Source organism: Sitophilus oryzae, unplaced genomic scaffold (genome assembly GCF_002938485.1).
Source record: "Sitophilus oryzae breed Bouriz unplaced genomic scaffold, Soryzae_2.0 scaffold_1060_pilon_pilon, whole genome shotgun sequence".
NCBI classification, from domain to species: Eukaryota; Metazoa; Arthropoda; class Insecta; order Coleoptera; family Curculionidae; genus Sitophilus; species Sitophilus oryzae.
The window spans coordinates 273327-298966 of record NW_022145683.1 but is presented as its reverse complement, the minus strand read 5'-3'; the positions used below and the strand labels follow the sequence as shown (position 1 = coordinate 298966).

Genomic DNA, 25640 nt, shown 5'->3' with positions numbered 1-25640 from the left:
AAATACCGTATGATCGAAAAAAAAACGGCGTTAAAGACAGCTGGGGAATGACAATCGATAATAATTTTGGCGAGGTCAATCTCTAAACGTCATTTACTACAAATTGACATAAAACTTGTCAAAATTAACACTAATTATGGAAAGATTAAAAAAGGATAGAACGTTTCCAGACACACAAATCTATTTCCAAAAAATGTTTTTTTTTCGAATTTTAAACTACATCATTTAAAAATCATTTTTACACAATATAAAAATAAATTGCAATCTTCTTAAGGCTATCTGGCAAAAAGCGCAATCAGAAAATAAAGAAGAATACGGGCTAAGTAAATGACGTCTAGGGCTTGACCTTGCCAAAATTATCACCGATTGTCATTCCCCAACCGTATTTGACGCCGTTTTTTTTTCGATCGTATGGTATTATGTTAGGTCAAAACCAATTAATGGATAAAGTTTGTCTATTATTTATACGTGTCTATGGTAAAAACAAAAACAGAAAAATAATGAGAAATATAAAACGGTAGACAGTTCCATCACAAACTTTTGTATTTCGCTTCACTACAGTGGGTCAGTGCGTAAAAAGCGACATATATAACAACATCGGTTTCTTCAAAACATTCATTACTGTGTTGAACGTCATTTCTAAATTACTACAGTAGGGTATCTAACACTAAGAGATTATACTTATTCTATACACTCCGAGATTAAAATAACTTTTTTGTGTCTCATTTTTGCGGCTAATACTAGGGCAAGCCTACTAAAAAAACAATAAAAGTCAAAAATATAAGGCATCCGTAGGCGTCTAACGTCTAAGTCTAAAAATTGCGGTACAGTACATCTGAACTACTTTCAAAAAATTGTTAAAATTTTTCTTAATACCACTCCTTATGTTTGTTAAAAATTTTCAAATGTCAGTCGCCAGTATAAGTTTTTTTTTAAAAACTATCACAGTGTCATCAAATTATTTTCGGCAGCATAATATTTCCGCAAATTGGATAGTCCATATGTTTTTATAGTCTAATAACTGCAATTTTTGTAACATGCCATTTTCTTTGTTCAGCTGAACCGTTTCTATGAGATCTTTTATCCTAATCTAATATCCTTTGACACAACTTATATTAAAATTTGATCGTAAATTATCATAGTTTAAATAAAATAGGTTATGTAAGAGTTATCCTAATGAAAGTTTCTTTACTTTTTAGTTTTCAAGTGCCTTTTGAATAGGGCGAGAGTCACAACCATGAGTTGGTGGAAATTATCAGAAATTTGTCCAAGGAGATTTAGTATGTAAATTACTAAAGTTTATGTCATCGACCGTCATTTCCAAGCCAATCTGACGCCGTTTTATTTTCGATCATACGGTATATAGAGTTATTCATTAGAAAATGTCCTTAGACGTTTATGGAGAATTACTTACGGAAAAAATCTGAAATTTTGATTTCTTACGTAAACGAATTTGAGCTCTCTATGTGAAATTCCATACGATCGAAAAAAAAACGGCGTCAAAGACAGTTGGGGAATGACAATCTATGATAATTTTGGCGAGGTCAAGTCCTAGACGTCATTACTTGACCCGTACTCATCTTTATTTTTTAATGGCGCTTACTGCCAGTTGGTCTTAAGAAGGTTATAATTTATTTTTATATAGAGTAAAGATGATTTTTAAATCGTGCAGTTTAAAATTGGAAATTTTTTTGGAAATAAATTTGTGTGTCTTGAAACGGCTCTATATGCGCTCTATCCTTTTTTAATCTTTCTATAATTTTATTATTGTTGATTTTTTGGGGCACGTTTTATGTCAATTTTTGGTAAAAGATGTCTAGAGATTGACCTCGCCAAAATTATCATCGATTGTCATTTCCCAGCCGTCCTTGACGCCGTTTTTTTCAATCGTATGGTATATAACATAAGTAATTCTTCATAAACGTCTAATAGGGTATTTACCATGAATAACCCTGTATATTACAAAAAAAATATTGCACAAAAATATACCAATTTTAAATACGTTATAATTTAATAAACAAATAATTTAACCTTTTCGGTTTTTTGTTCCATTTCTAAGCGTCAGACTTTAATGCTACTAAAGAATTTACATCACAGTCGATACGTATTACATTTGAATTTGTTTAAAATTGTTTTGTTCTGTGTCAACTTATATACAGGTTGAGTCTTAAATAAGTGCAATTATTTTCAGGGCTGGTACATCTCTATAAAAGAAACATATTTTCTCTTTACCGTTTTTCAAATAAATCCAAAATAACTGAGTTAATTTACTTTGAAAATAAAATATATAATTATATTTTTTGTTAAAATTTTGAGATTGGATCTTTTCGGGATTTTCTTTTTTGTAAATTTAATCTACTACCTATGCCATAAATATTATCAACAAATCATGTTTTTTAACTAATAACTAAAAAAATTACAATTTTTTCAAAAAAATCCAAATTTTCAATATTTCCTTTTCGAGAAAAAAAAACTCAGAATCGTGTTTCTGGGGTCGAAATATACTACCCCTAAAAATATTTGCACTTATTTAAGACACACCCTGTATAATCTAGTGACATTATATCGGCTGATCGATATTGAACGTTTTAGGGGGCCCATATTCCCTAACTTTGGGGATTACCGGACCCCCCAAAGGGTACTTTTTCTCGGACGAGACGTTTCTAGGAGGACCAGCGATGGGGCAGTCTATTGGGTAAGTCCCACCGAAAATCAGTGGTTTATAAACAATTTTTTCCACTGACGGTGAACTTTTGTGGAACAAACTATTCTTCAAGTTAGCAAACATGCCTCTGTTGGCAGAATTTCTCTTAGCCCAAGCGTCCACCGTATCCAACACCACATCTTGCCTCATTCTAGGGTTCTTAAAGTCCTCAGCAGACACAGAAACTTTACTTTTGCGATCGGCATACTTCACGGTGGTGTTCTTGAACTCTGACACATCCAGAGACTTGTATTTAGTCAACTTTCCCTTGGTTTTACCTTCGAAAGTGTTATACCCGTCACCAGACACGATCTTAGTGCTGTCCTTCTTTAAAAGGAGCAGCTTTTCCTCGGACACGGACTTGTTCCCGCCCCTTTTCTTGTGCGCATGCCCGAACTGCTCGTAAGAGTCGTCTGAGCTGTCCCGAGAGGGCGTTCGGTCTAAAGGAGGGGGGACAACGGTTTCTGAAAAGGGGGCGCGTTTGCGCAGGAGCGTCGGCAAAGTGAAGGCGGGCTGGGAGGGCGGAGGCGTACTTACTTCGGGCGGCGCTTTTTCCGTGTCCTGCTGCGTCCCAAACGAAGCGGCGCAAGAAAGGACAGAGATAAAGATTAACAAAAACGTATGACTGAATAAATAATTGAGAAAATGCATAGGTTAGGATATACGTCAATAAGTCAGGTACGTATTCAAGACCAAAAAGTAAACATATTTAATTTTTATAAATTAACATACAAACTACTAAAATAACAACATTTTAACTATATAAATATGTGTCCGAGAGGCCTTCTGTTTTGAGATACAAAATGTTAAATACTTAATTATTTAATCACTAAATATACACTTGAAAAATGTATTAACTCTCCACTACAAACATTTATTTTCTACAAACATTTAAACTTCGTTCAAAACCTCGAAATTAGTAGTTTCAATAATTATACTTTATACTATAGATGAGCAAGAAATCGCAAACTGTTATTCAATCGCAGCGATTTTAAAATCGCAATCGCAACCTGCGATTGGCTCTCATAGGAAACTGCGATTAGGATATCTTCTATTTGCTAGTTTCAATTTAGACAACCAGTATTACTATAGCTGCGATTGTGACTTTGTTATTTTTTTTTGAGATTTGCAAGTTAGAATTTTTAGGATTTGCGATATTGTTGCGAATGTAATTTTGTGGTCTATTGAAGCATTTTATAGTAAACTGTGATTCAATTTTCTCTCTGATATTATTTATTTATAGAGAATGTATTATTTTCTAGGGCCACAATCATAAAATACCGGGTGTTTCTCAAGAGTGGTTCACCCCTATAACTTTTTATTTTTTCTGATAAAAAAACGAGATTTGTTGTGTTAGTATATGATATAAATTAGGATTTATTGACGTATCCAATTGTTTTTAGTCTTCCTGTTTCAGCGACTACAACTTCTGATTTTTAAATGATACCCTCGGTATTTTGTTACTTTATTCGATAGAAAATTACACTCTGAATAGAATGTCAACTATAATCAACTGAAATACTCATTTACTGTGTCCAGAAAGAATTTAAGGGTAATAAAAATAAGTTATTTTATTCAGCCATACGTATAGAGAATTTAAAAATATTAAAAAATTCTATTATAACATATATATCAAAATTATGAAGTTCATATACAATGGGTCTAAGATAAGAACGAAGAGCATAGGGATCTCAGAAACGGTTAGAGGTAAAAAAATTTAATTTTTTATAATATCTTTAGAAGTATACAGTATGTCCCAGAATTGTCTTTGCAAGAAGAAACACTTCTTTATTATTAACATTTTAAATTAATATTAAAAACAGTTTTCCCCTTGTAAAGACAATCCGGGGACATACTGTATATAAAAATGTGTAAAACTAGCACTTACCTCTGCTTGATTATTCAAACTCTCATAATAGCCAGGAGGTTGATCAAAATGTTGCTGTTGATCCAGTACCTGATCCTGAATGTACTGAAGCGGCTGTTCCTGTTGACCTGGCCAGTAGTTCTGTTGTTGAGGGTCTTGGTACTGATTTGTCATAATTTCTAAAAAAAAGTGTCAATTAACAGCTGATTAGTAATAATGTGATTTAAGATTCGCTGACGACATAGACTTGATTTTCAGGCGTCCGTTAAGCTTGATTTTCATGCATCCATTGTCCGATGATACGATGTTAATTGTATTGGTTGAATTTAAAGACTTCGAATGATTAGAAAATTAGGCAGTTTTTTAATTTATTGCATTTTCAGCCACCGTTCATCGGATATACGATTTGTTTGTGATTGGTGTCATTTTATATTTTCATTTCCACAACGATTTCGCTGTTTTACGTATATCTAAGAGCTGGCAACTTTTCGAGGGAGAATTTTAAGAAAGCTGGTTCTTTAATATATCTGTTGCTATGCTCTCCTGAACAGAGTGCCGACCGTCTGGCTGGTAGACATTGCGTTCACTACTTCGCAATATATCTGTATTCAACATCTGTTCACTACTGCGCATCATAAATTCGCCCTGTATTTCGTGAACTAAGGAAGGAGACTAGGACCAACCTATGTGTAGCATGTTTAGTTTCATAAAAAAGTAGCAAAATAATGTGAAAATTGCATCGTTGTATCTCTACTCATAAACGAGAAATCCCATGAAACACACGAAGATGGGATATCCTGTACAGATGTGATGCGCAGTAATCTACCGGCACCCAGACGGCCTGGTTCCTGACTTTGGTCAGGAGAGCACAGCAAAAGATATATTAAAGAACCAGCTTTCTTAAAATTCTCGTTTTCCCGATGGTGGCTAGAGTAAAAAATTTACGGATGAAAAGTGGCGCGAAATCCTGTACATACAAAAAAATATGGTATCTAAATATGTAAGGGAGGCTACATCAAAATTGGAAATGGTTGAATAGGCTGGAAACGATGATGATGTAATAAGGTAAAAAAAAATAAAAATCGTACCATGTTGCTGTGGTATATTTTCTTCTGGTTGGACCTGAATTTGGGGCTCAGGTTGCCACATCTGAGGCACTTGTTGTTCGTACTGGTACTGCTGTTGCAATTGCCAAGGCTCTGGTGCGTTGGCGTAGGTTTGTTGCAACGGTACATCGACTTGTGGCTCTTGTTTGACGTAAGTGTCTTGTACAATATTTCCGGTCTAAAAGATATACAAAGAAAATATTTATTAAAATTACTAACACCGAAAAAGTGGAGAACGACAGAATTACATTTCAGAAAAGAAGTGTATCCTACCAACTGTGCCATATTTTATTCTTACTGGTTGATTTTAAAAGCATTTTATAATAAAATTCATTGGGATCTTTTAAGTAAAAACAAAAAATTACCTGAAAATCGTTTTGAATGGCTTTCAAGTCTTTCAACCACGAATTGTCAGGTCTGCTTGTCTCCAGGTCTGATCCAAAAGCCGATTCGTCCTCGTCAGGATCACCCAAAGGATCGTGGAACTTGAGCTTGTCGGATAGTGCGCAAACTCCGTCGATAAGTACCGGAGAAACACCGGTAGGCTGGGCGATTATATGACTTGCCAAACGCTCCAGGTATAGAAGCGATTTCTCCAAAAGTCCCGCGTCGGCCAATCTCGTAGCCAATAAATACTTGTATATCTAAATAAGAAACATATTTCTGGTTAGATATCTAGATACACATATAGGAAGATCAATAAAAGCTGGCGAACACAATCAAAATATTTGACGAATGCACGTCGCACTGTTGCTACGGTTTCTTTTTTTACTTTGACTTTTGACAAGTGTCAAATAAAATTCATAATAATGTCACTAATTTTTCACTTCAAATTTAGACAGCATAGGTACATATACAAATATTTTTTTAATTTCCACATTATTACTTTATCTATTATTATTAAACAAACAAATTCTAATTAAATAAAGTTATCAGTAAGTTTTTTGAATGACATTTCTTGTGAGATTCTACTCACAGTCCTTAAAATGACATTGAGCACTATGTATTTTCAATAAAAGCTGCAAAACTTAAGCCACAATATCAATGTTTATCTCTCTGGCGCAGTTTAACGGCAAAAGGGGCTAATATGATCTAACGGCACTATTTCTTTCTTATTCAAAATTATTGACTAAAGTCGCTGTTTCCGATTATTTATTGGTTTTAGCATTTTATTGCAATGAAAATCGCAGTTTTAACAAAACAAAATGCTGATTAAATTTCAAATATGTCAAAGAAAATTCAGAATAAAATTGAAAATGAAAAAAACAAATCAAGTGAGAAAAATCGAAAATGACAGATATCAGAATTGCAATACTTTCGACCTCTTTGATGACGTACACGCTAACTTTTATTGATTTCTTTATGTATAAAATTCTGTTATTAACTTAATTATTGAACAACTATGTTCAAAATAAATAAAAAAATTCCATTTGTACATCTTTTAGATAGTACCCACCTGGAACTCCTTAATATAGAACCCTTGGTCATTCAAGCTGCAAGCAAACTCATAGATTTCGGTCATGTGAACGGCCTCGTTGATTACAAACTGCGGGAACGGCCTCCTGTGATCCGATCCAAGCAGTACCAGCCTGGTACTCGCGTCATCGTGCTTTCCGAACCCTACTTCGGACATTAAATAGCAAAATTGGGCCGCGTATAGACAACCTCTGTTCAGGAGAGTATCTCCTAATTGGGTGATAGCCCTACAGTTCAGATCGGGTCGCAAAGAAGAATTTGATAAGATCATGGCTAGGTGGGGTCGCCAGTCTCCCCATTTTTCATCAGATACACACTAAAAAATACAAAATAGAAATGGATCCATGATCAACACTATTTCTTCTGAACATACCGGATGCTGTTCAAAAGTAGCTGACCCATATAGCTTCTTTCTTTTTTTCAGATAAAAGACTAGATTTGTTATGTTAGTATATGACATAAATCAGGATTGATTGACGTATTCAATTAGTTTCGGTCACTACCTGTTTCGCCGGAAATGAATACACCACCAAAAAAATTGAATACACCAATCAATCCTAATTTATATACTAACATACCAAATCTCGTTTTTTTGTCTAAAAAATAAAAAAGTTAGAAGGGTGAGCGACTTTTGAGAAACATCCGGTACATAAAATTGTATATTATATATAAAATCAATATGTGAAACTATATACAAAAAAACTGTATAATTGTATAATTAATGAAAAATTATTTGAGAGAGAAAAATATTGAGCAGATCCTGTTAATTCGTGGACCTTGGGAGATCCTATAGACTTCGCCAATTTTGACTAATCCATTTTCAAGTAAAAAAACAAACTATATCAACTAAAACCCGAGGATTTAATTAGTAAAACAGAATTTATTTACATATTTTAAATGATAGAAATCCTAAAACATAAAAAAATATCTATTATAATTAAACATACCGTTACTGCAGCGGGTACTTTTCCAGATAGAAGTTGGTAAAGCGTTTGAAGAGGATCATTTAGAGTCAAGCCATTCGCAAAACGCATCATAACGTTGGCATAGGTTCTCTTATCAAGTTTACTAGCTAAGAATAAGGCGTGACCCCAAAGTTCATGTTTCATAGCCCATTCTAAAACAAAAAATAAATAAAAATTGTAAAAATAAATATTCCGTCTTTTAAATAATAGTAGTGTGTACCTAAAGCTTCCTTACAAGAGCCATACAACAGATATTCTCTGAATTTCTTTGTCACTTCATCTTCTCTGGTTGAAGTTGGTGCTACGGAATTGGTACTACCGTTCTCCAAAGCAGCTTGGTGAAGTATTTCGGTGTTTTCGTTTCTTTCGCCAACCCCGGTACTGCTAGCAGTTGACAGTACTGAAGATGACCGTGGTGGGACTTGGGTGTTTTGATTTTTAAGAAGAAGTTCTGCTATATCTGTTCCTACAACCATCTAGAACAAACGAATGTGCAAATGTTAAATTTAAAGAGAAATTGAGGTTGATCTCCTTCTTATATCAAATATTTGAGCCTAAAACCATTAATGGGTATAACTCTAGATATTTTCATGGATAACCCTCAAACTCTGCTCAAAAATCTAATCTGGTCTAATCTATGTATAAATAATCTCTCGTGAATGACCTTCAAACTCTGCTTCAAACATATTATAAAGATATTCTCTGTCATACCTACGAGTAATATTCTCAAATTGCAAGCAGAACACTGTAGTAAATAGACAGAAATAAAGTGTATAATAATGATCCTACAGACTGCGCCAATCATTATAATATCATCATTATATAGCTCGTCGGCATTATTCAAATTTTATTTTTTAATTGTAGAAAATAATACAAATTATATCGTACAGCGGTCGCCACAAAGCTTATATGATCTAGAGCTTTTAGACTTTTTTTAGACTTCTTTTACTTACCCCATTCTGTCTGATCAGTAAAATCAACAGCTCCCACATCAAGACGTAACTATCCACATCAGCTATACCTCTGTTATAAGCGGCACTTTTAATCTTCTTGTCACAATACTCGATCACCTGTTTCTTGTGGGTGACACCCTTGACCAAAGGTCCAGGAAAAGACCTCAATTCCAAATACTCCGGATCGTTTTCCAGTAAACTCTCTAGGTTACGTATTTCCACTGTTGCACTCTGGTCATCCATGGGGTAGTTGGGCAGAACCCTGACCAATCTGCCTGAAGCGATCGAGGCTTTAAGATGGACAGTGGCGAATTTAGCGGGGGTCAGTCGCTGAGATGCTCCTGGTTGCTGGTCGTAAGCCAGAGTGGTGTCCGTTTGATCGAAGGTACGATTATTGTAACTGAAGACAGTAGATTGGTTAGAATAATATATTATTAAGGATTTGTGTTAAGCTTGGACATACAATTTTTGTTATATACAGTTCGACTTTAACCTAACGAACTTTAAAAAAATGTAAAAAGCAATTCTCAAATAAAACTTCCATAAAGCGTACCAGATAGTAAACTGTATAGGGTGTCCCATTTTCGTGTGTTTGACATGGTTTCTGGTTTCTGAGTAGAGATACAAAGATGCGGTTTTCACATCACTGTGCTACTTTTTTTAAGAAACTAAAGATCCTAAAAGCAGATTTGTCCTAATCGTCTTAGTTCCTGAAATACAGGGCAAATTTGAAATTGTTATAGTTTTTGTCTCCTTTCATATCTTGGTTATCTTATATCAAGGATACTATATAACAGGTTGCCTCGTAACTTTTGGAACAATAAGAGCGAAGCAGAATAGCATCCCTGTGACGTAGACAGAACGTATAAAATCATAGATAAAAGGAATAAAAAATAAAATGCAACGGACAAAGAGAGATAAATGGGCAATGTAATAAAGAAAACAAACATCAAACAATTAAAAACTATGGACACCATATACACAATGAATATCGATTCGGAAATGCACCGTCGGTCTGTCGGCAGTTTTTATCCCTTTATCTATGAGCGGTAGCATCTTTGTGACGTAGTAGATGACGTTTCCGATAATGGCGGATCGAGTTACGAGACAACCTTATCTTTTAATAACCGTGATCGTATATATATATAACATCTAGAAAAGCTGAAAAGTCAATCCCATAAAGTTTTCCACGTAGAATTCAGTGGCGTAACTAATTTTTCGCTTGGATCTAATTCTTGAAATATAACCATAACTGATGTTTTTTAAATGGGGCACTCTGTATTTTATCTTTTTATTTTATTTACCTTGATATGAGCTTTCTAAAAATATAATATTACTCTATGCATTTTGATAAATAAGGTAAAAAAATACTTTTTTAACTTTTTGACATAGTTAAACGGTAGTTTCTATGAGTAAAATTATTGTATAAGTACATCAAAAATATCAATAACTCTGCTTGAGTGTTTTAAAAGCTGCATAAGTTCATTTTCAGTGTAGTTTACTAAGATAACAGGATGGAAAGCAAATGTAACTGGTTAAAATTAAACTAAATAAAATAATACTTTTTAAAATAGTAGCAACGATGTAAAAAACGCATCTAAATATTTAGGCATCTAGGTATCTCTAGGTACTCATAAACGAGACACTCCATAAAACATACGAAAGTGGGACATCCTGTACACAAACATCGTTCTTTTTTATATCTAAATTAAAAACGAAGAAACAAACAAAGTTTGAATACATTAAAGGGAAAAAAATATGAATGTGCAAGACACTAAATAAACGGTTAAGAGTTGCTTTTTTAGAAGTTAGTGTATTATTAGAATAAAACATTCAAGAGTCAAATAAGTACTTATTATAAAGCAGTGTTAGAAAGCCAAAAGCTACTAAATAAACCATACTATACTATTGATTTTAACATTAACTATATTTATAGCCCCATCTACTTTATATAACATTCGCACTTAGTTTCCAATTATTAGTGTATAATATACTACAAAAAAAATTAGATGTTTATAATTCTTCATTAAATTTAATAAAGAAAAAAATATTTTAAAGTATGTACAAATTATTATGTAGATCTCTACCAAAATTTACTGCTTTATTTAAACTTAACATTTATTTTTATTGTAAAGTTCAATGTCATTTTTATAAAAATATACATACAGTTCATACCAAAAAAACTTCCAGTCACGTGATTAAGCTTAACCAGCACAGTGTTGCCCACCTTTATATTTTATTTTAAATTAAAATATTTTAGGAAACAAAAATAATATAAACAGACTTTTTTACGGCTATTAAGCTATCGCCGAACACTTATAACACTTCGCACTAAAAGAGGTTCTAAAAAGAACAATGTTCGACTGCAAGATCTGCTAGTAAACATTTTCAAGCTTAAAGTATCTATCACAACACTATTTATTTAAAGCAAAAACTCGTAATACAACACTAAAGTGTCAAACCGAATGACAATGTCAGGAAGTAAATAAATAAATGACTTGACATTTTTTACAGCAGAGCTACCACCTGAATTCCCAGCGCAAAATTTAAATTCCAGTTAGTCAGCACGGCGCCGAATATGTACATGGTTGACAAAAATAAATTTACAAATCGCGCCCTAGATTACGTAACTAAAAGTTTAATTGATATGAAATATATATAGTTTCGACGTTTTGATATGAAATATATATTAATTTCTCTATCGGATCTATGTTGATAGATTTGGTAGACATCCTATTTGAGAGAAAATAAATTAAACAAATTTAGTGTCTCAGGTGTAATCGGGAGATAGAGATTGGGGCTCACCTAGAACTGTCAAGGACATACTGACCGGACAGAGATCTAGACTGTCCGTAGTAGTTGGCAGCGCTGGATTGGCTATAAAAACTTTGCCTCGTATACCTAGACAATGCACAAAGTAAGCGAATAAAAACCAGATGGTTTGTTAGAAGTGTTGCTGGGTGCTCGTGAACGTGATGATCCAATGGCAAACCAACAGATATAAAATTACAAAAAAGCGCGAAGAATATGCAGAAAACAGAAAAAAAATGTTTAGCAACCAAAATACTACCAATTGATAGAAACAATTGACGATATTTGCCGTTTTTTCCATAGTATGGGATATTAGGGCGCCTCTGTGGTACCTTGCTTCTCTGAGTTTATCAAACACACCCTGTGTCAAATGTCATAGTAATATAACATTTACTGTTTTAAAAATAAGTCAACATTACTGAACGTTTATTTTTTTTAACAAAAATTTAAATTTTTTTTGATTGTAAATCAACTGGAACATAAAAACGACTATAATATATTGAATTTCTATCAATTTTTTTCTGTTTTCAATTTTTCTATGCCGATATTTTTGTTGAAAATGTATCTCATAGCGATTGTTCTAATAACTTTGAGTTATTTTTTATTAAAATTAAAAAAAAAATTCTATAATTTCGTTAATTTTATCTACAGGATGATTCTGCAATTAAAATTAGGCGATGTTCTTATAGAAATTATCAATTTTACTATAATTATGTATAGTTTTATCAAGATGAATATTGATAGATAGTTTTTATAACTATTTATCGTAAAATAAAACTTAAGCTACCAACAACCCCATTCTTTGACACATTTCATTATACAGGGTGTCTTATAAACAAATCCAAGTATTTTAAGGGGTTGTAAATCTGAACAAAAGAAACATTTTTTATTTTGATAATAGACATACATTTTGATCGGAATCAAGCAGCAAGCTTGATCATTCAACGTCCAGTGTTGCCAAATGGACAAGAAATCTATAAATAATAATTGAAAAAAAAAACAAAAAGTGAGAATATGCAATAATTGTCAAGATTTATTCTTTCGGTTTAGTAAAAATTAACTGTAAAAACATATTAGTGTGTGTTAAAAAATAAGCAAAGAGCGTTTTTCTAGAATTATTATTAATGTCACCGATATAAATAAAATTAATTTTCGTAACTTATTGTGTAGACAATTCAAATTACTGTGGTGAATAAACGCAAACATGCAGAACGTGGGTAATATAAGAGGTGGCAACATTGCAATACACCGTTGAGAAATTTTAGCACAATGAATCTGCGGCTCTTAAAAATTTTCAAAAATTTCGTGTTTCGCGTCGTGTTTCTGCGGTCGAAATATACGGCCAGTTAAAATACTTGCACTTAATTCAGAGACATTCTGTACATTTTTTTGTAATCTGAAAGCGTAGTGCAACTCAAAAATCTCTTTAAACCATTAAAATACTAAAAAATAAATTATACCTGTCTTTAGCCAACTCGTCATTGGCGGAGCTCCGTCCCGAGTGCACCGAACCTCGGTCCTCGGCCGTGAACGACGCGTTGCTGCCCACTGTTTGCTGGTAGTACTTCCGGTACCATTCGGCATAAGCTTGAGGATTCGTCCTGCGCAGATTTTCGTAGTACTGGTACTGCTGGTAGTAGGGATTGTAAGGATCGTAGGCATAACCCTTTGGAAAGAATAAAAATCTTTAAAAGTATGTCCTATATTAAAACAAGTTGAATTTTTTATAGGCTTGGTGCATTCTACGCCGGTGCGGCCGCCATCGGAGAATATAAAAATAAAGAAAAATTTATTATTTAATTATCCTAAAAGTGTATATTTTCAAAATATATATTTTGAAAATTCTAAAAATAAAAATAAAAAAGTAAATATTTTGATATCTTCAGAAGGTCTAACTTGTATTATAATTTATTATTCCAGTTAAACGAGTTTTTAAACGAGTTCAACTACGGTAGCGAGCATAGTTTAAATCACCGGTTTTGCTAGTGGGGCATAATTGGGGCCTTTGATTGGGGCAATAACGAAATTTTTTAAAGGTACTAATTATAATTTTAGAAGATGTTCATAAAACATTTAATTACTAGTTGATTAAAAAAAGTATACCATTAATACTGCCAATTATATTTTTTCATCTCATAGTATATATGCCTATTTAATTTTTCGATTATGTAACGAGCACTTTGTTTACTCATTTGTTTCGTCAAACTGCTTGGATCCATTTTTACTTTTGATCAAATCGGTGTGAGAAACTATGAAGCTATAAAATGTTGTTTCGGGAGAGTTGAATATCCGGGAAAGTCGAGCTATTGAATGTTATTGCATCTAACAACGCCTTAATTACGCTCTCCTTTACGCGTTACCATTTTTTCGGCAATTTTATTAACATTTGAAATTGTCACAACACAAAGCTGAGAATTCTTTTTCACTTATTTTTTACTACCCGAAACAGCGTTACATCACACAAACCTCGTACCTGAGTGTTTTATAGTCTCAATAACTGCACTAGCAAAAAACTAAAGCTTCATTCAGAACCTCCCAATTAGTGGAATAAATTAGTTGTTTCAATTACACTTTATACTTAAAAAGGAAATAGGAAATATTAGTTATTAGTATTATTATTACTTAGGAAATATCCTAGCAACAGCTTGCGGTAGTCTGTTGTATCCATAGAGAAAGCATAATATTTAGCTTATAAAACAACTTTGAATAAGAAGACTAAGGAAGGAGCATAATGCTATCCATGTATTCATGCATGGTGGGCGGAAAAGCCACCATAAAAGCTCTCTAGGGTGGGGATCCTTGACAGTTCTGTTTGACGATTCATTTGACACATTTGAATTTGATTTGAAATTTTGTGGATTTGTCAGTCTTTACGGAGCTTATTTTATGTTATTTATTATTTATTCTACTACTGATAGTTGTATAAAGGTAGTAAATCATTCACTTAAATTCATCATTCACTTAAATACTACACATCATTCACTTAAATTAACTAAATTATATATTTTTCTTGCATTTTAGCTGTTATTTATTACTTGTCAAAGATTAGATGTCAAAGAATTTAGATACGTTAATTTGACTTACCTGCTTCAGTAGCGTATCGGATGTTTGTGTTAATAAATACTTATTATAACTTATCTATTTTTATTAGAATTATATATTTTTATAACAATTTTAATAACTACCAACATTTATTCACAACGTAAAATAAAACAACAAATTATCGAGTCTACCCCACGTCTCTACCCTACATCATAGTTTTAAATTTTTTAAATAAAATTAGAACGACACTGATAAACCGGAATTTAAGTCGGCCATATTTGAGGCCCATCGCGGTGTACCTAAGATTTTGATATGCTCCTTCCTTAGTCTTCTTATTCAAAGTAAAACAATAAACTTTTGATTTCTAACCAAAATTTTTCTTGACGGGTGATAATCAAAGACCAAAATGACATTCCTCGCAAATTTTGAAGTATAATTAGTGGAGAAGTCAAAAGTTTGTTAACTTTTTTCAATAATTGAAAATTACTACCACTAATTATGACGTTTTGAATGCTTACATTAAAATTAGATGAACAAACTTCTACGGCTAATTGAAACTACTAATTTATTCCACTGATTTCGAGGTTCTGAATGAAGCTTAAAATAGATAAATATTATGACAAAACTACGATTTCAATATTATTTTAATATGATCAACATGAGGGCGCGGCGTCGTGAACTATATACTGATAATTTCTGATTTTTGCCGTTGAAGCGCTGAGGTCGGAATTTATTGAAATTAACTAAAATGTGCCAAGCCTATAGTAAAAGAGCCCAAGCGGGCATTTTGGGATTTACTCAAGCCTGACAGAATAACTTAAGGGGAGAAATCTTGCACTCTGTTAAGTACCCCCACCATACATGAACCTTTGATACAGGGTCGTGCGTGAAGGGTAGTCAATCAGAGTAGGAAAAACTGATCCTTAGAAAAACTCGTGAGCGTCAGATTAAGGCGAGTTAATTACATGCAGAAAAGTGTACATTTAAATAACTTGACAAATGGAGTGTGACTTAAGCATGTGAGAGAGTCACAAAGTTGCAAAAAAAGTCGGTTGGATATTCTCGAGCGTTGTTTCTTTGCAATTTGAAGGAAATCATTCAAGAATCACGGGAATAACATAATTTGAAGTTTTCTATAGAAAGCCAAAATATATAAGCCAAAGTAGCTAAAATCATCAATACAGTGTGGTGCTGAGAACTATGTATTTCTAAAAATTTTGCCATGAGTTTTGGTCGCGTCCAAATCGTCAGTCTTTCGAATAGGAGCTTCGATAGGGTTCAGTTAACATCCTTTTTTTAATAAAGGTTTTCTTTTCGCATTTTCTAACCCTTCGTATGGCCACCCCAACCATGCAAATCGGCAGATTAATATTCCTCCGTTATAATAGTCCAAGAGCTAGAACCATTTTCGAGAGAATTTTAAGAAAGCTGGTTCTTTAATATATGTTTTGCCATGCTCTCTGGAACAGGGTGCTGTCTGACTGCCGGTAGACGTTGCGTTCACTACTGCGCATCACATCTGTACAGGGTATCCCATTTTCGTGTGTTTTGTGGTATTTCTCGTTTCTGAGTTGAGATACAATGATGCGGTTTTCACATTACTTTGCTACTTTTTTATGAAACTAAATATGCTACACATAGATTTGTCCTAGCCTTCTAGATCCTGAAATACTGGACAAATTTGAACATTTTACATTCTTCGATCCCCTTTGTATCTCTGACTTTATAACTTATCGAAAATGAGAAAAATATACCCTTTAGAGATTTTTGCGTAGAACTCCATGCCATTATTGAAATATGATTCAAACTTATGTTTTTTTTTAAACGGGACGCCCTGTATATTATTTTTTCATTTTATTTGCCTTATAAACTTTTTAAGAATATAATATACTCTATACTTATTTTCATCAATCAGGTAAAAAAATGCCTAGTTCCAAAATAATAATTATTAAAATTATTATTTTTTTAAATTTAATTTAACCAGATAACTTTTTGTTTTCCGATTATTTTTTTGTTCGTGTTACCTTAACAAATTGAACTGAAAAGAACGTTTTCGGTACGATTTAATTGGAAAAAATTGCTATTAAAACACAATTAAGAAGAATAAATGCCGGAAAATACGGAACTCGCTCAATTAACAATTTAGGAACGTACTTAAAATTATCTGAACAATATGATCTCAGTCCAGGGAGCAAAAAAAAATCATGATTTTTTTTAAATAAAAAAAATCGATTTTAAGAATATCAACATTTCTACGGCGCTTTATTGTTTTTCCACATCCGGTCACCGATATATTTTATTCCGTAAACCTTGCCGATGCCCCTATTTCCGCCAAAAAAAATGGGTGGCTTAGGATTTTTTTGAAATAGTCATGACTGTCTTAAGTCGAGAATAAAATTAGTACCATCTAATGTTCAAAGTGCAAAGTACTTATTGAGAACAAAATGTCGGTAGAAATTTGAAATGAACTAGAAGATATAAATTAGGAAAGCATAATAAAATAGAAAAACATCCAGCTGTTTCAAAAAAGTTAGAAAACAGTCTTTTTAACCGACTCCAGTTTATCTTTTGACACTCATTAGTCCTCGGAAATAAAAATATAACCTGACATCAGAAGAAACTACTTCTGCACTAGAGTTTGCGAATGTAACGTATCAAATACCGGATTTCTGGCACTTCACAATTTCAAAATAAATCCCTGCCATTTAGAAGTGCAATACGTATAATGGATTCACACTAAATAACTTCAAAAATCGGTCCAAAATTTTAATAGATGAATAGATATTAGGAATATGTGTTATATGTTATATCTTTTACAATTATTTTTCAATCTATTAAAGCATTTAAACGTTACAACAGCAAGTATAACTTTGTACTTATTTGATTATTTGAAAATAAGTACATACAGTAAGGTATATTTGATATACTTTTTTTTAGCTTTATAGGAAAAGTTTTTATAATTTTTACAGATATCTTTCGATTTGTCATAAGTTTTTAAACAAGTTATTTTTTTTTATTTAAATCCATGATTGAAATTAAAAAAAAACCGTTGATTTAAATCAAGTTGATTTAAATCATTGCACCCTGTCTCAGACACGCCCTAAAATGCAAATATGACAAATAATAATGATGTAACATCAAACGATCGCCACACATTCTTTAGACTCGTCATAATTAATCAACACAGAAAGTTAAAAAAGTATTTAAAAAAATACATTTTAGTCATATGTAGACTAAAATGCCCTGAAACTATGAACTTACTTAACGGTAAAAAAAATTCTGTAGTTGTTAATTTACCTGATAGGGATTGTAAGATTCTCTGTGATCCCTGTTTCTATGCCTGTCCCGTTCTCTATCCCTATCCCTAGGTCTGCGATCTCTGTCTCTGGGCTCGGGGTCGTGCCGTCTTTCTCTGTAGGATTCGTGCATCGAGTCTGACCGACTTGACGGCCTGCTCGATCGATTCTCGACGCCATATTCCTCGCCGTACCTTCCATAGTACCTTCGGGAATCCCTGTAATCTCTTCCGTCTCGTTCTTTCCTTCTTCTGTCTTTGTCTTTTCTTAAGCTGCTGTATTTTCGTTCATAGTCTGAAAAATGTGTTTCGCAAAATTAACTCCACATAACACACCTAAGTTTGAATCTAAAACGTGATTTCACACTCACGAGTATACCTGTAAACGTGATTTTTTTTGCTTAATATGGAAATAACTATTCCCAGAAAAAATCTGTTTTTAATTTTATTCTGATAAAATAATGAGAAAAAAATAGGGATTTTTAAAAGTCCCTGTATATTTTTAAAACCTGGTATACCGGGTGCACCTCAAAAGTCGCTCACCCCTATAACATTTTTATTTTTTTCAGATAAATATAATATATAGATTCAGTATATGAAAAAAAATTCTACAGTTTTATGAATATGTTTAAATGGTTTCTCTAGAATTGAGCTAATATACCGGGTGCGTCTCAAAAGTAGCTCACCCCTATAACTTTTTTATTTTTTCAGGTAAAAACACGAAATTTGGGATGTTAGTATATGACATAAGTTAGGATTGATTGACATAAATTGTTTTTAGTCACTTCCTGTTTCACCAGAATTGACTACAACTTTTTAAGTGGCACCCTCGGTATTTTTTACTTTATTCCATAGAAAATGACACTCTGAATGGAATGACATATCATATGTCAACTTTTGACATTGTATTTTAAATTTCAGTCTAGAGTGCCATGGCTGTATTAAAAACATTAATTTTTAGTCAAGGAGCCGTGGAAAAGTAGATTTGATTGTCCAATGTCTAAATGTCTCGTCATGGCCGGTTAAAAGATGCCCAAACCGCATTTTTAATTATATCTCAATTTTTTCAAACGGAACGATGGTGGCTCATAAGCATATTTGGAAAAAGAATTTTTTTTATAAGAATAATTTGGTACTACATACTTGGTATTTCGAGTCAAATTGTCGTTATGAACCACATGTTACAATTTTAAATAAACAATCAGAAAAAACGTCAAAAGTTGACATATGATACATGATATGTCATTCTATTTAGAGTGTAATTTTCTATCAAATAAAGTAAAAAAAAAATATCGAAGGTGTTATGTAAGAATCAAAAGTTGTAGTTATTTCCGGTGAAACAGGAAGTGACCAAAAACAATTGAATACATCAATTAATCCTATTTTATGATATATATTAGCATACCAAGTCTCGTTCTTTTATCTGAAAAAAAAAATAAAAAAGTTAGGAGTGAGCCACTCTTGAAACGCACTCGGTATAGACATAAAATTAAATTATGAAGATTTCTCTTTGACATTCTTCAATATTTTTCACCATTCTTCAGATATAATTTTTAATATTGGGTAAGTAATTCCTCAGACTTCTTTTACCAACTCTATAAAAAAATGCTTTTAATTTCTCACGAACTTTTTAGCACATCCTGTATATCGCGATTTGACATAATCTAAACTCGATCTCATGTAAAACAGAAAATTTTCTAAAAACGGCTAAGATAAAAGAGAAAAATAATTAACAAACATGACAGAAATAAAGTGGAAATAAAAATCTAAAATTATAAGCAATATTTAATGCATATTCTAGTACCTCTGTCTCTATTATCCCTCATCCTTCTGTCTTTTTCCTTGTCGCTGTAATAATCCGTATCTTCCTCATACCTTCTCTCTCTATACCTACGATCTCTCCTATCTCTTTTGTCCCTGTAAGAATCGGGAGAGTATCTATCGTCATCTCTGTCTTTATTATACCTTAAAACACAAAAAAATTAACTCAAAGCATTAAGAAACACTAACTATAAATACCTCTCTCTGTCGCTATCCTTTTCTTTATACCTATCTCTCTCTTTGTCCCTGGATTTAGATTTTTCCATAGAACGTTTTTCTCTACTAGACCTAGAGCAAGGTATTATTATAAATAAGAAACTAGGTCTCTATAATACATATTTAAAACAAAAATTAAACCATTAAATAAAAATATAATACTTAAGCATAGGAAAATCAATAAAAGATGGCGGCGCACGTCATCAAAATATTTGACGAATGCACGTGACAATGTTGCCACGGCCAATTCTTTTACTTTGACTTCTGAGAAGTGTCAAATCAAATTCGTAATTTTGTCACCAATTTTTCATTTCATTTTTAGACACAATACATATACAAATATTTTTTTATATCTACATTATTACATGTGTCGCAGCTTAAAAACTGAAAGATGTATGTATTTTCAATAAAAGTTATAAATATTTTAGTTTTGCTAAAGTAAAACCTAAGTAAAAGTGCAATTTCCTATCTCTGGTTAGGATAAAAAATTTTAACATGTTTCTGAAGCACTCATTTTTACCTTATTTAGTATTCTGATTACTATTAATATAAGTATACCTAATAGCTAATCTTTGCTATTAAGAACGTTCTAACAAAATAATCCAAATAACAATCAAACTTTGAAACAAACCGTAAAAATAAAAGTCTTTAGTTTAGCTAACTATTGAAAATCATGAAATTAAGGGACAACAAACGGCACCATTGTTGGGTGCCCGCGTAGACTAGTGGGACTTAGACGCTAGTTTCTTATTGGCCAATTCATTTTCTTGATGCGACAACGTGCTGTCTTTTTTAAGCCGGATATAAGATTATAAGAAAAAGGAAAAAATGCGCTCCAAGTTTCAAACGATTTTTTTTTAAATAGTTTTGAAGACTTTGATGAGGTGAACATCAACTTTTATTAATTTATCTCAACACTATCATTATTATCTAGACACTAAAGACAAAAGGGACGTCATAGTAGTTTAAAAAAATATAAAAAAATTAATTAAAAAGCACTAACCTAGAAGGATGTTTCCTATCACTGTCACTTTCACTACTTTCTTGTCTGCTGTGTCTCCTGGGCGAATGTTCATGAACACTAGTGTTAGACGTTTGACCATCTGTTAAGTTCTCTCCAACGGTCAAGTTTCTTATGGAGTTGGTGAGATTTGTGACACTACTTTCGTTAATTTGGCCTGAAAAAAGAATGTTATTTTGACGATATTTTTTTGTTAAATTATTTCTTTTTACCATCAATAATTTCCCTACGATTTTCCTGAAGGTCCTTATCTTTTGCTTTAGAGGAATGTTTGGATTTATTATCATTTGAGGAACTTTTTGATAAAGGAATAGCATCTAGAATATCAATACCTTCAACAAAAAACAAAGAATTAAATGCGTTAAATTAAAAGCGTTAAAAAGTATAAAATATGACACATAGTCAGTATTTACATCTAATTAATATACTCCGTCCTTAAGCTTCACTCATAACCTCAAAATTAGTAGAATAAATTAGTGGTTTCAACTATATATCACACTTAAGAGTCTATTACCACAGATTAGGTATCTTATAAGTATACAGATAAAAATCTTGTCGATAAGTTTCTGTATAATCTGTGCTATTACGCTGTACTTTCGGGTCGCTCTCAGGGGTCGGGAAAAGCAGGTGTGTGGCCAAAAGAAATATATATATTACATTTCAGAAATTTGTCTAAGGCTTAGCCCGATCCTGTCGTGTTAAGCCACACCAAAAATTCCAAACACACGTGCTTTAATTAAGGCTTCTTTAAGGTTTGTAGAGCTTCAGAATTTGCCATAATATAGCAAGCAATTTATTACAAAACCATATAAATTATATATCATTGTAATCACAAAACTTCAAACTATTTCCGTATTGTAATGGAATTTTAAATTATGTCTTTATTTTCGAAAAAAAAATAGTCCAAACATAAGGTATATTTTGTTGATGTTTAACCATCAAAATCTTAAAAATAAAGAAGTTGTCTAAAAATGTGCTACAATACAGATATAGTATAATCCTTATCTTTAATTTCCTTCTTCATTTGTGCAAAAATACCTAGCCAGTTTTACATAAAACGTTAAATGCCGAACGCTTATTTTGCTACTTTTTCGGACTAGTGAAATGGACTCTTAAGAGTATAAGATCATTCACAATGTCTAAAAAATTCCAATTAAAATTAATAGAATGTCCTAGCAACAACTTGTGCTAGTCAGTTGTATCCAAGAGAAAGCCCAATAATTTGCCTCTAAAATAATAAACTTTTGATTTCTAACCACAACTTCCCTTGGCGGATGGTAATCAAAAGCTAAAATGACATTACTCAAAATTTTGAAGTATAATTAGTGGAAAAAGTTAAAAAGTACTAATTAAAAATTACAACCACTAATTTTGATGTTCTAATTGAAATTAGAGGAACAATTACTAAACACTAATTTCGAGATTCTGAATGAAGCTTTTCTCTTTATATTCAGTGATATACGTAAATTCCTATTAAAAAAAATTAATATCTACATTATTATACTTACTAGAGCTCTGTGCCAAGTCTTGATGCCCTATCAACTCAGCCCTATTGACTGGAGCCTGCTGGATTTGAGGTACGGGATTCTGCACCCTAGGTGGAGTGTCTGCGCCGATGGTTGCCGACCTTTGCGGCTGCACGCTCGAGTTTTGAGTTATCCTATTCAGTTCTCCATCGGAATCGTTATCGTCGATATTCTGCTGATCTATGGAAACTTCTGGAGAGCTGGATTCGCCAGGTACCATGCGGCGCAAACCTTCCGGAGGTCCACTCAAGTCGTACTGAGCTTGATCTAAATCAAAGTTGTTATTGGAGGTGGGCAAAGATTGATCGAGTCGTTCATTTGAACGAGTATTAAAAATGAATTGTGAGAACCGATTCACCGCTTATAATACAGTTCTTTTAAAAAATGAATATTTCATAATGCCCATAAGTAGTTGTTATATTACTTTGAATGTGGTAGAAAATTATTCAGTATTGAAACTAAATTAGTTACAATACTGAATCATTCTCTAACAAAGAAAAAACAAGTCACAAAAAAATAATATTCCTTTGAACTTTGAATTTTAGAAACCCTTTTAGCTACTTTGTAGGTTTTTGGTTTTCCCAAATTTTTAAGAAGGACAAATAAAACAACACTCACTAATATTGTTCTCTCCCAGTACCATCCTACTAAATCCCAGTAAAGGTTCGCTTTGTTCAAGCTGACCAGGAACCATTCTTTGCAGACCAGGAGGAGGTAACGTGTCATTTCCCAAATCATTTACTAAAATTACAAAAAATAAAATAATAAAAAACAATACAAAATCCTTTTTAAAAGACTGACCTTCATTCCCTTCAGATAAACCCAAATCGGACAACTGTCCAGTTTCCAAGTACTGGTTCCTGTCATTAATAGGGGCTTCGTTGTTTTCAGCTTGGGGCCACTGTAAGGGGGCTCTTTGGGGCACTTTGCTTACTCCCGATACAGGGGGATAATCGGGATGTTCGGAATTGTCAGGTAAAGTTTCTAAATTGACTGATTGAGGGGTAAAAGAGGTTTGAGGGGGTGGTTGGGTTGTTGGTGCCCGGTATCTGTTGCCTGACGATCTTTTGTATGGATTTCTAGAATCATCAGGACCTCCTAAAATCGTAGAACAAACACAATGCAAATTAAATGGTTTAAAGCGCACTGATCGGTCGCAGGGTTTATGACAGGTTTAGGTTCATTCAGTTACAGTCAGGCTGATCGACGTCGATCGATACATCGTCGTTTTATGTTAAAACATTTTTAGTCGCGACCTTTTCTGTATCTGATGCAGTGCATTTTTTTACGGTTTTTGCATATATTTTTACAGTTATATTACAAATGACACTTTCAACAGTAATAGAAACCGTTAAAAATTTAAAAATACAAAAAAATGTTAATTTTGTAATCTCTCCATCTAACAAAAGATAATAATATGCAGGGTGTTCCAGTTAAAAAAAAAACGAAGAAAAATTATTTTATATTTTAGAAAGTTTAAGCGTGGAATTCTGAACATCCTATATGATTTAAGATGACGATATTTATATTAAGTACAGTCTAAATTTAATTTATAATAAGATTTTGACTAAACTTTTTTGTGTATGGTTTTTATTTCAGTTATACCAGGTGGTGCATCGTAACCATGCAAGTTTTTAACTCTCCAAATATTAGCTCCCCCCTATTAATGTTACAGCAAAGTAGTAGGTAGGTTTTATACAGGTCTGTGTATGCTGAATACACGTGCCAAATATGCACAATGTTGGACAAGCCGATTTTAAGAAAACTGCATTTATTTTTAAATAAAATTTTTTAAGGTTTACCTTAAAATACGATTACTAACATTATTTTTGAAATAATCTGAACAAACCAATCAAAATTTATTTCTATGGTATTCGTAGGGTGACAACAGATATTTTATTCCAAGTTTTCAAGCAACTGCCTAACAGAATTAATTAAGCATTATTAAATAGCTTAGATAGGTCTGTGTATGTTGAATACACGTGCCAAATATGCACAATTTTGGACAAGCCGATTTTAAGAAAACTGCATTTATTTTTAAATAAAATTTTTTAAGGTGTACCTTAAAATACAATTACTAACATTATTTTTGAAATAATCTGAACAAACCAATCAAAATTTATTTCTATGGTATTCGTAGGGTGACAACAGATATTTTATTCCAAGTTTTCAAGCAACTGCCTAACAGAATTAATTAAGCATTATTAAATAGCTTAGATATATTATCTTCGTTTATTATGTTACTTCACTTACAAACCGGCAACACTGTATGCCACTTTTTATTTTGTCTCTCTGTCTGTCAACTTGTATAACGATTTGGTCATTTCAGTTACTCATTTTACTACAGCTGTAATATTTAGTTTAAATATATTATCATAATTTCAGTAGTAAGTTTTTAAAATAGCTTATATTTTTCTCCACACATTTTCCTACAAACGTAAAAAACCGACAAACAATGTATGCCTCTTTTGATTTTGTCTCTCTGTTTGTCAACCGGTCATTTATATTATTCTGTCACAGTCAAAACCCGGTAAATATGGCGTCTGAAGAACGTGTCAGTCAAATTACAAACGATCTTAAAAAGTTGAATAAAGACTCATTAATATTTTTAATTGTAAATGGGAAAGTGCCCACGGGAGTGTCTCTTAACGAAAATGTGTTGAAATACCTAGAAGAAAGATGGAAAGCCCCTGAAGAAGTAAATCTTGACGATTCGCTGATAACCGTTGTCGATGCCAATGAAACCTCACAGGTATGCCATAAATTAACTTGTATTAACACCAAATATGAGCTAAAATTAGCCACTACAGAGGTTAATTACCTGAATCGCCTTAATT

At 32.6% G+C, this 25640-nt stretch overlaps 1 protein-coding gene across 10 annotated transcripts in view; it reads right to left on the bottom strand.

Moving 5' to 3' along the window:
* The window catches only part of LOC115877334 (protein transport protein Sec16B), a 48491-nt gene that overhangs the window by 7481 nt on the left and 15370 nt on the right, over positions 1-25640 (bottom strand). For 8 of the 10 annotated variants that reach the window (XM_030893498.1, XM_030893483.1, XM_030893481.1 and 5 more), the window contains exons 6-22: positions 23605-23901; positions 23422-23544; positions 22786-23070; positions 21490-21609; positions 21260-21434; positions 20239-20328; positions 20024-20184; positions 18222-18514; positions 13343-13548; positions 11877-11972; positions 9072-9471; positions 8339-8594; positions 8101-8270; positions 7134-7469; positions 6043-6321; positions 5660-5855; positions 4593-4750 (exon numbers count right to left, since the gene is read on the bottom strand). In XM_030893498.1, the coding sequence (XP_030749358.1) occupies positions 4593-4750; positions 5660-5855; positions 6043-6321; positions 7134-7469; positions 8101-8270; positions 8339-8594; positions 9072-9471; positions 11877-11972; positions 13343-13548; positions 18222-18514; positions 20024-20184; positions 20239-20328; positions 21260-21434; positions 21490-21609; positions 22786-23070; positions 23422-23544; positions 23605-23901 (3641 nt within the window). Of the gene's footprint in view, positions 1-2522; positions 3266-4592; positions 4751-5659; positions 5856-6042; positions 6322-7133; positions 7470-8100; positions 8271-8338; positions 8595-9071; positions 9472-11876; positions 11973-13342; positions 13549-18221; positions 18515-20023; positions 20185-20238; positions 20329-21259; positions 21435-21489; positions 21610-22785; positions 23071-23421; positions 23545-23604; positions 23902-25640 lie in introns of those variants that run through there. The other 2 variants (XM_030893528.1, XM_030893520.1) reach the window with 2 other exon arrangements.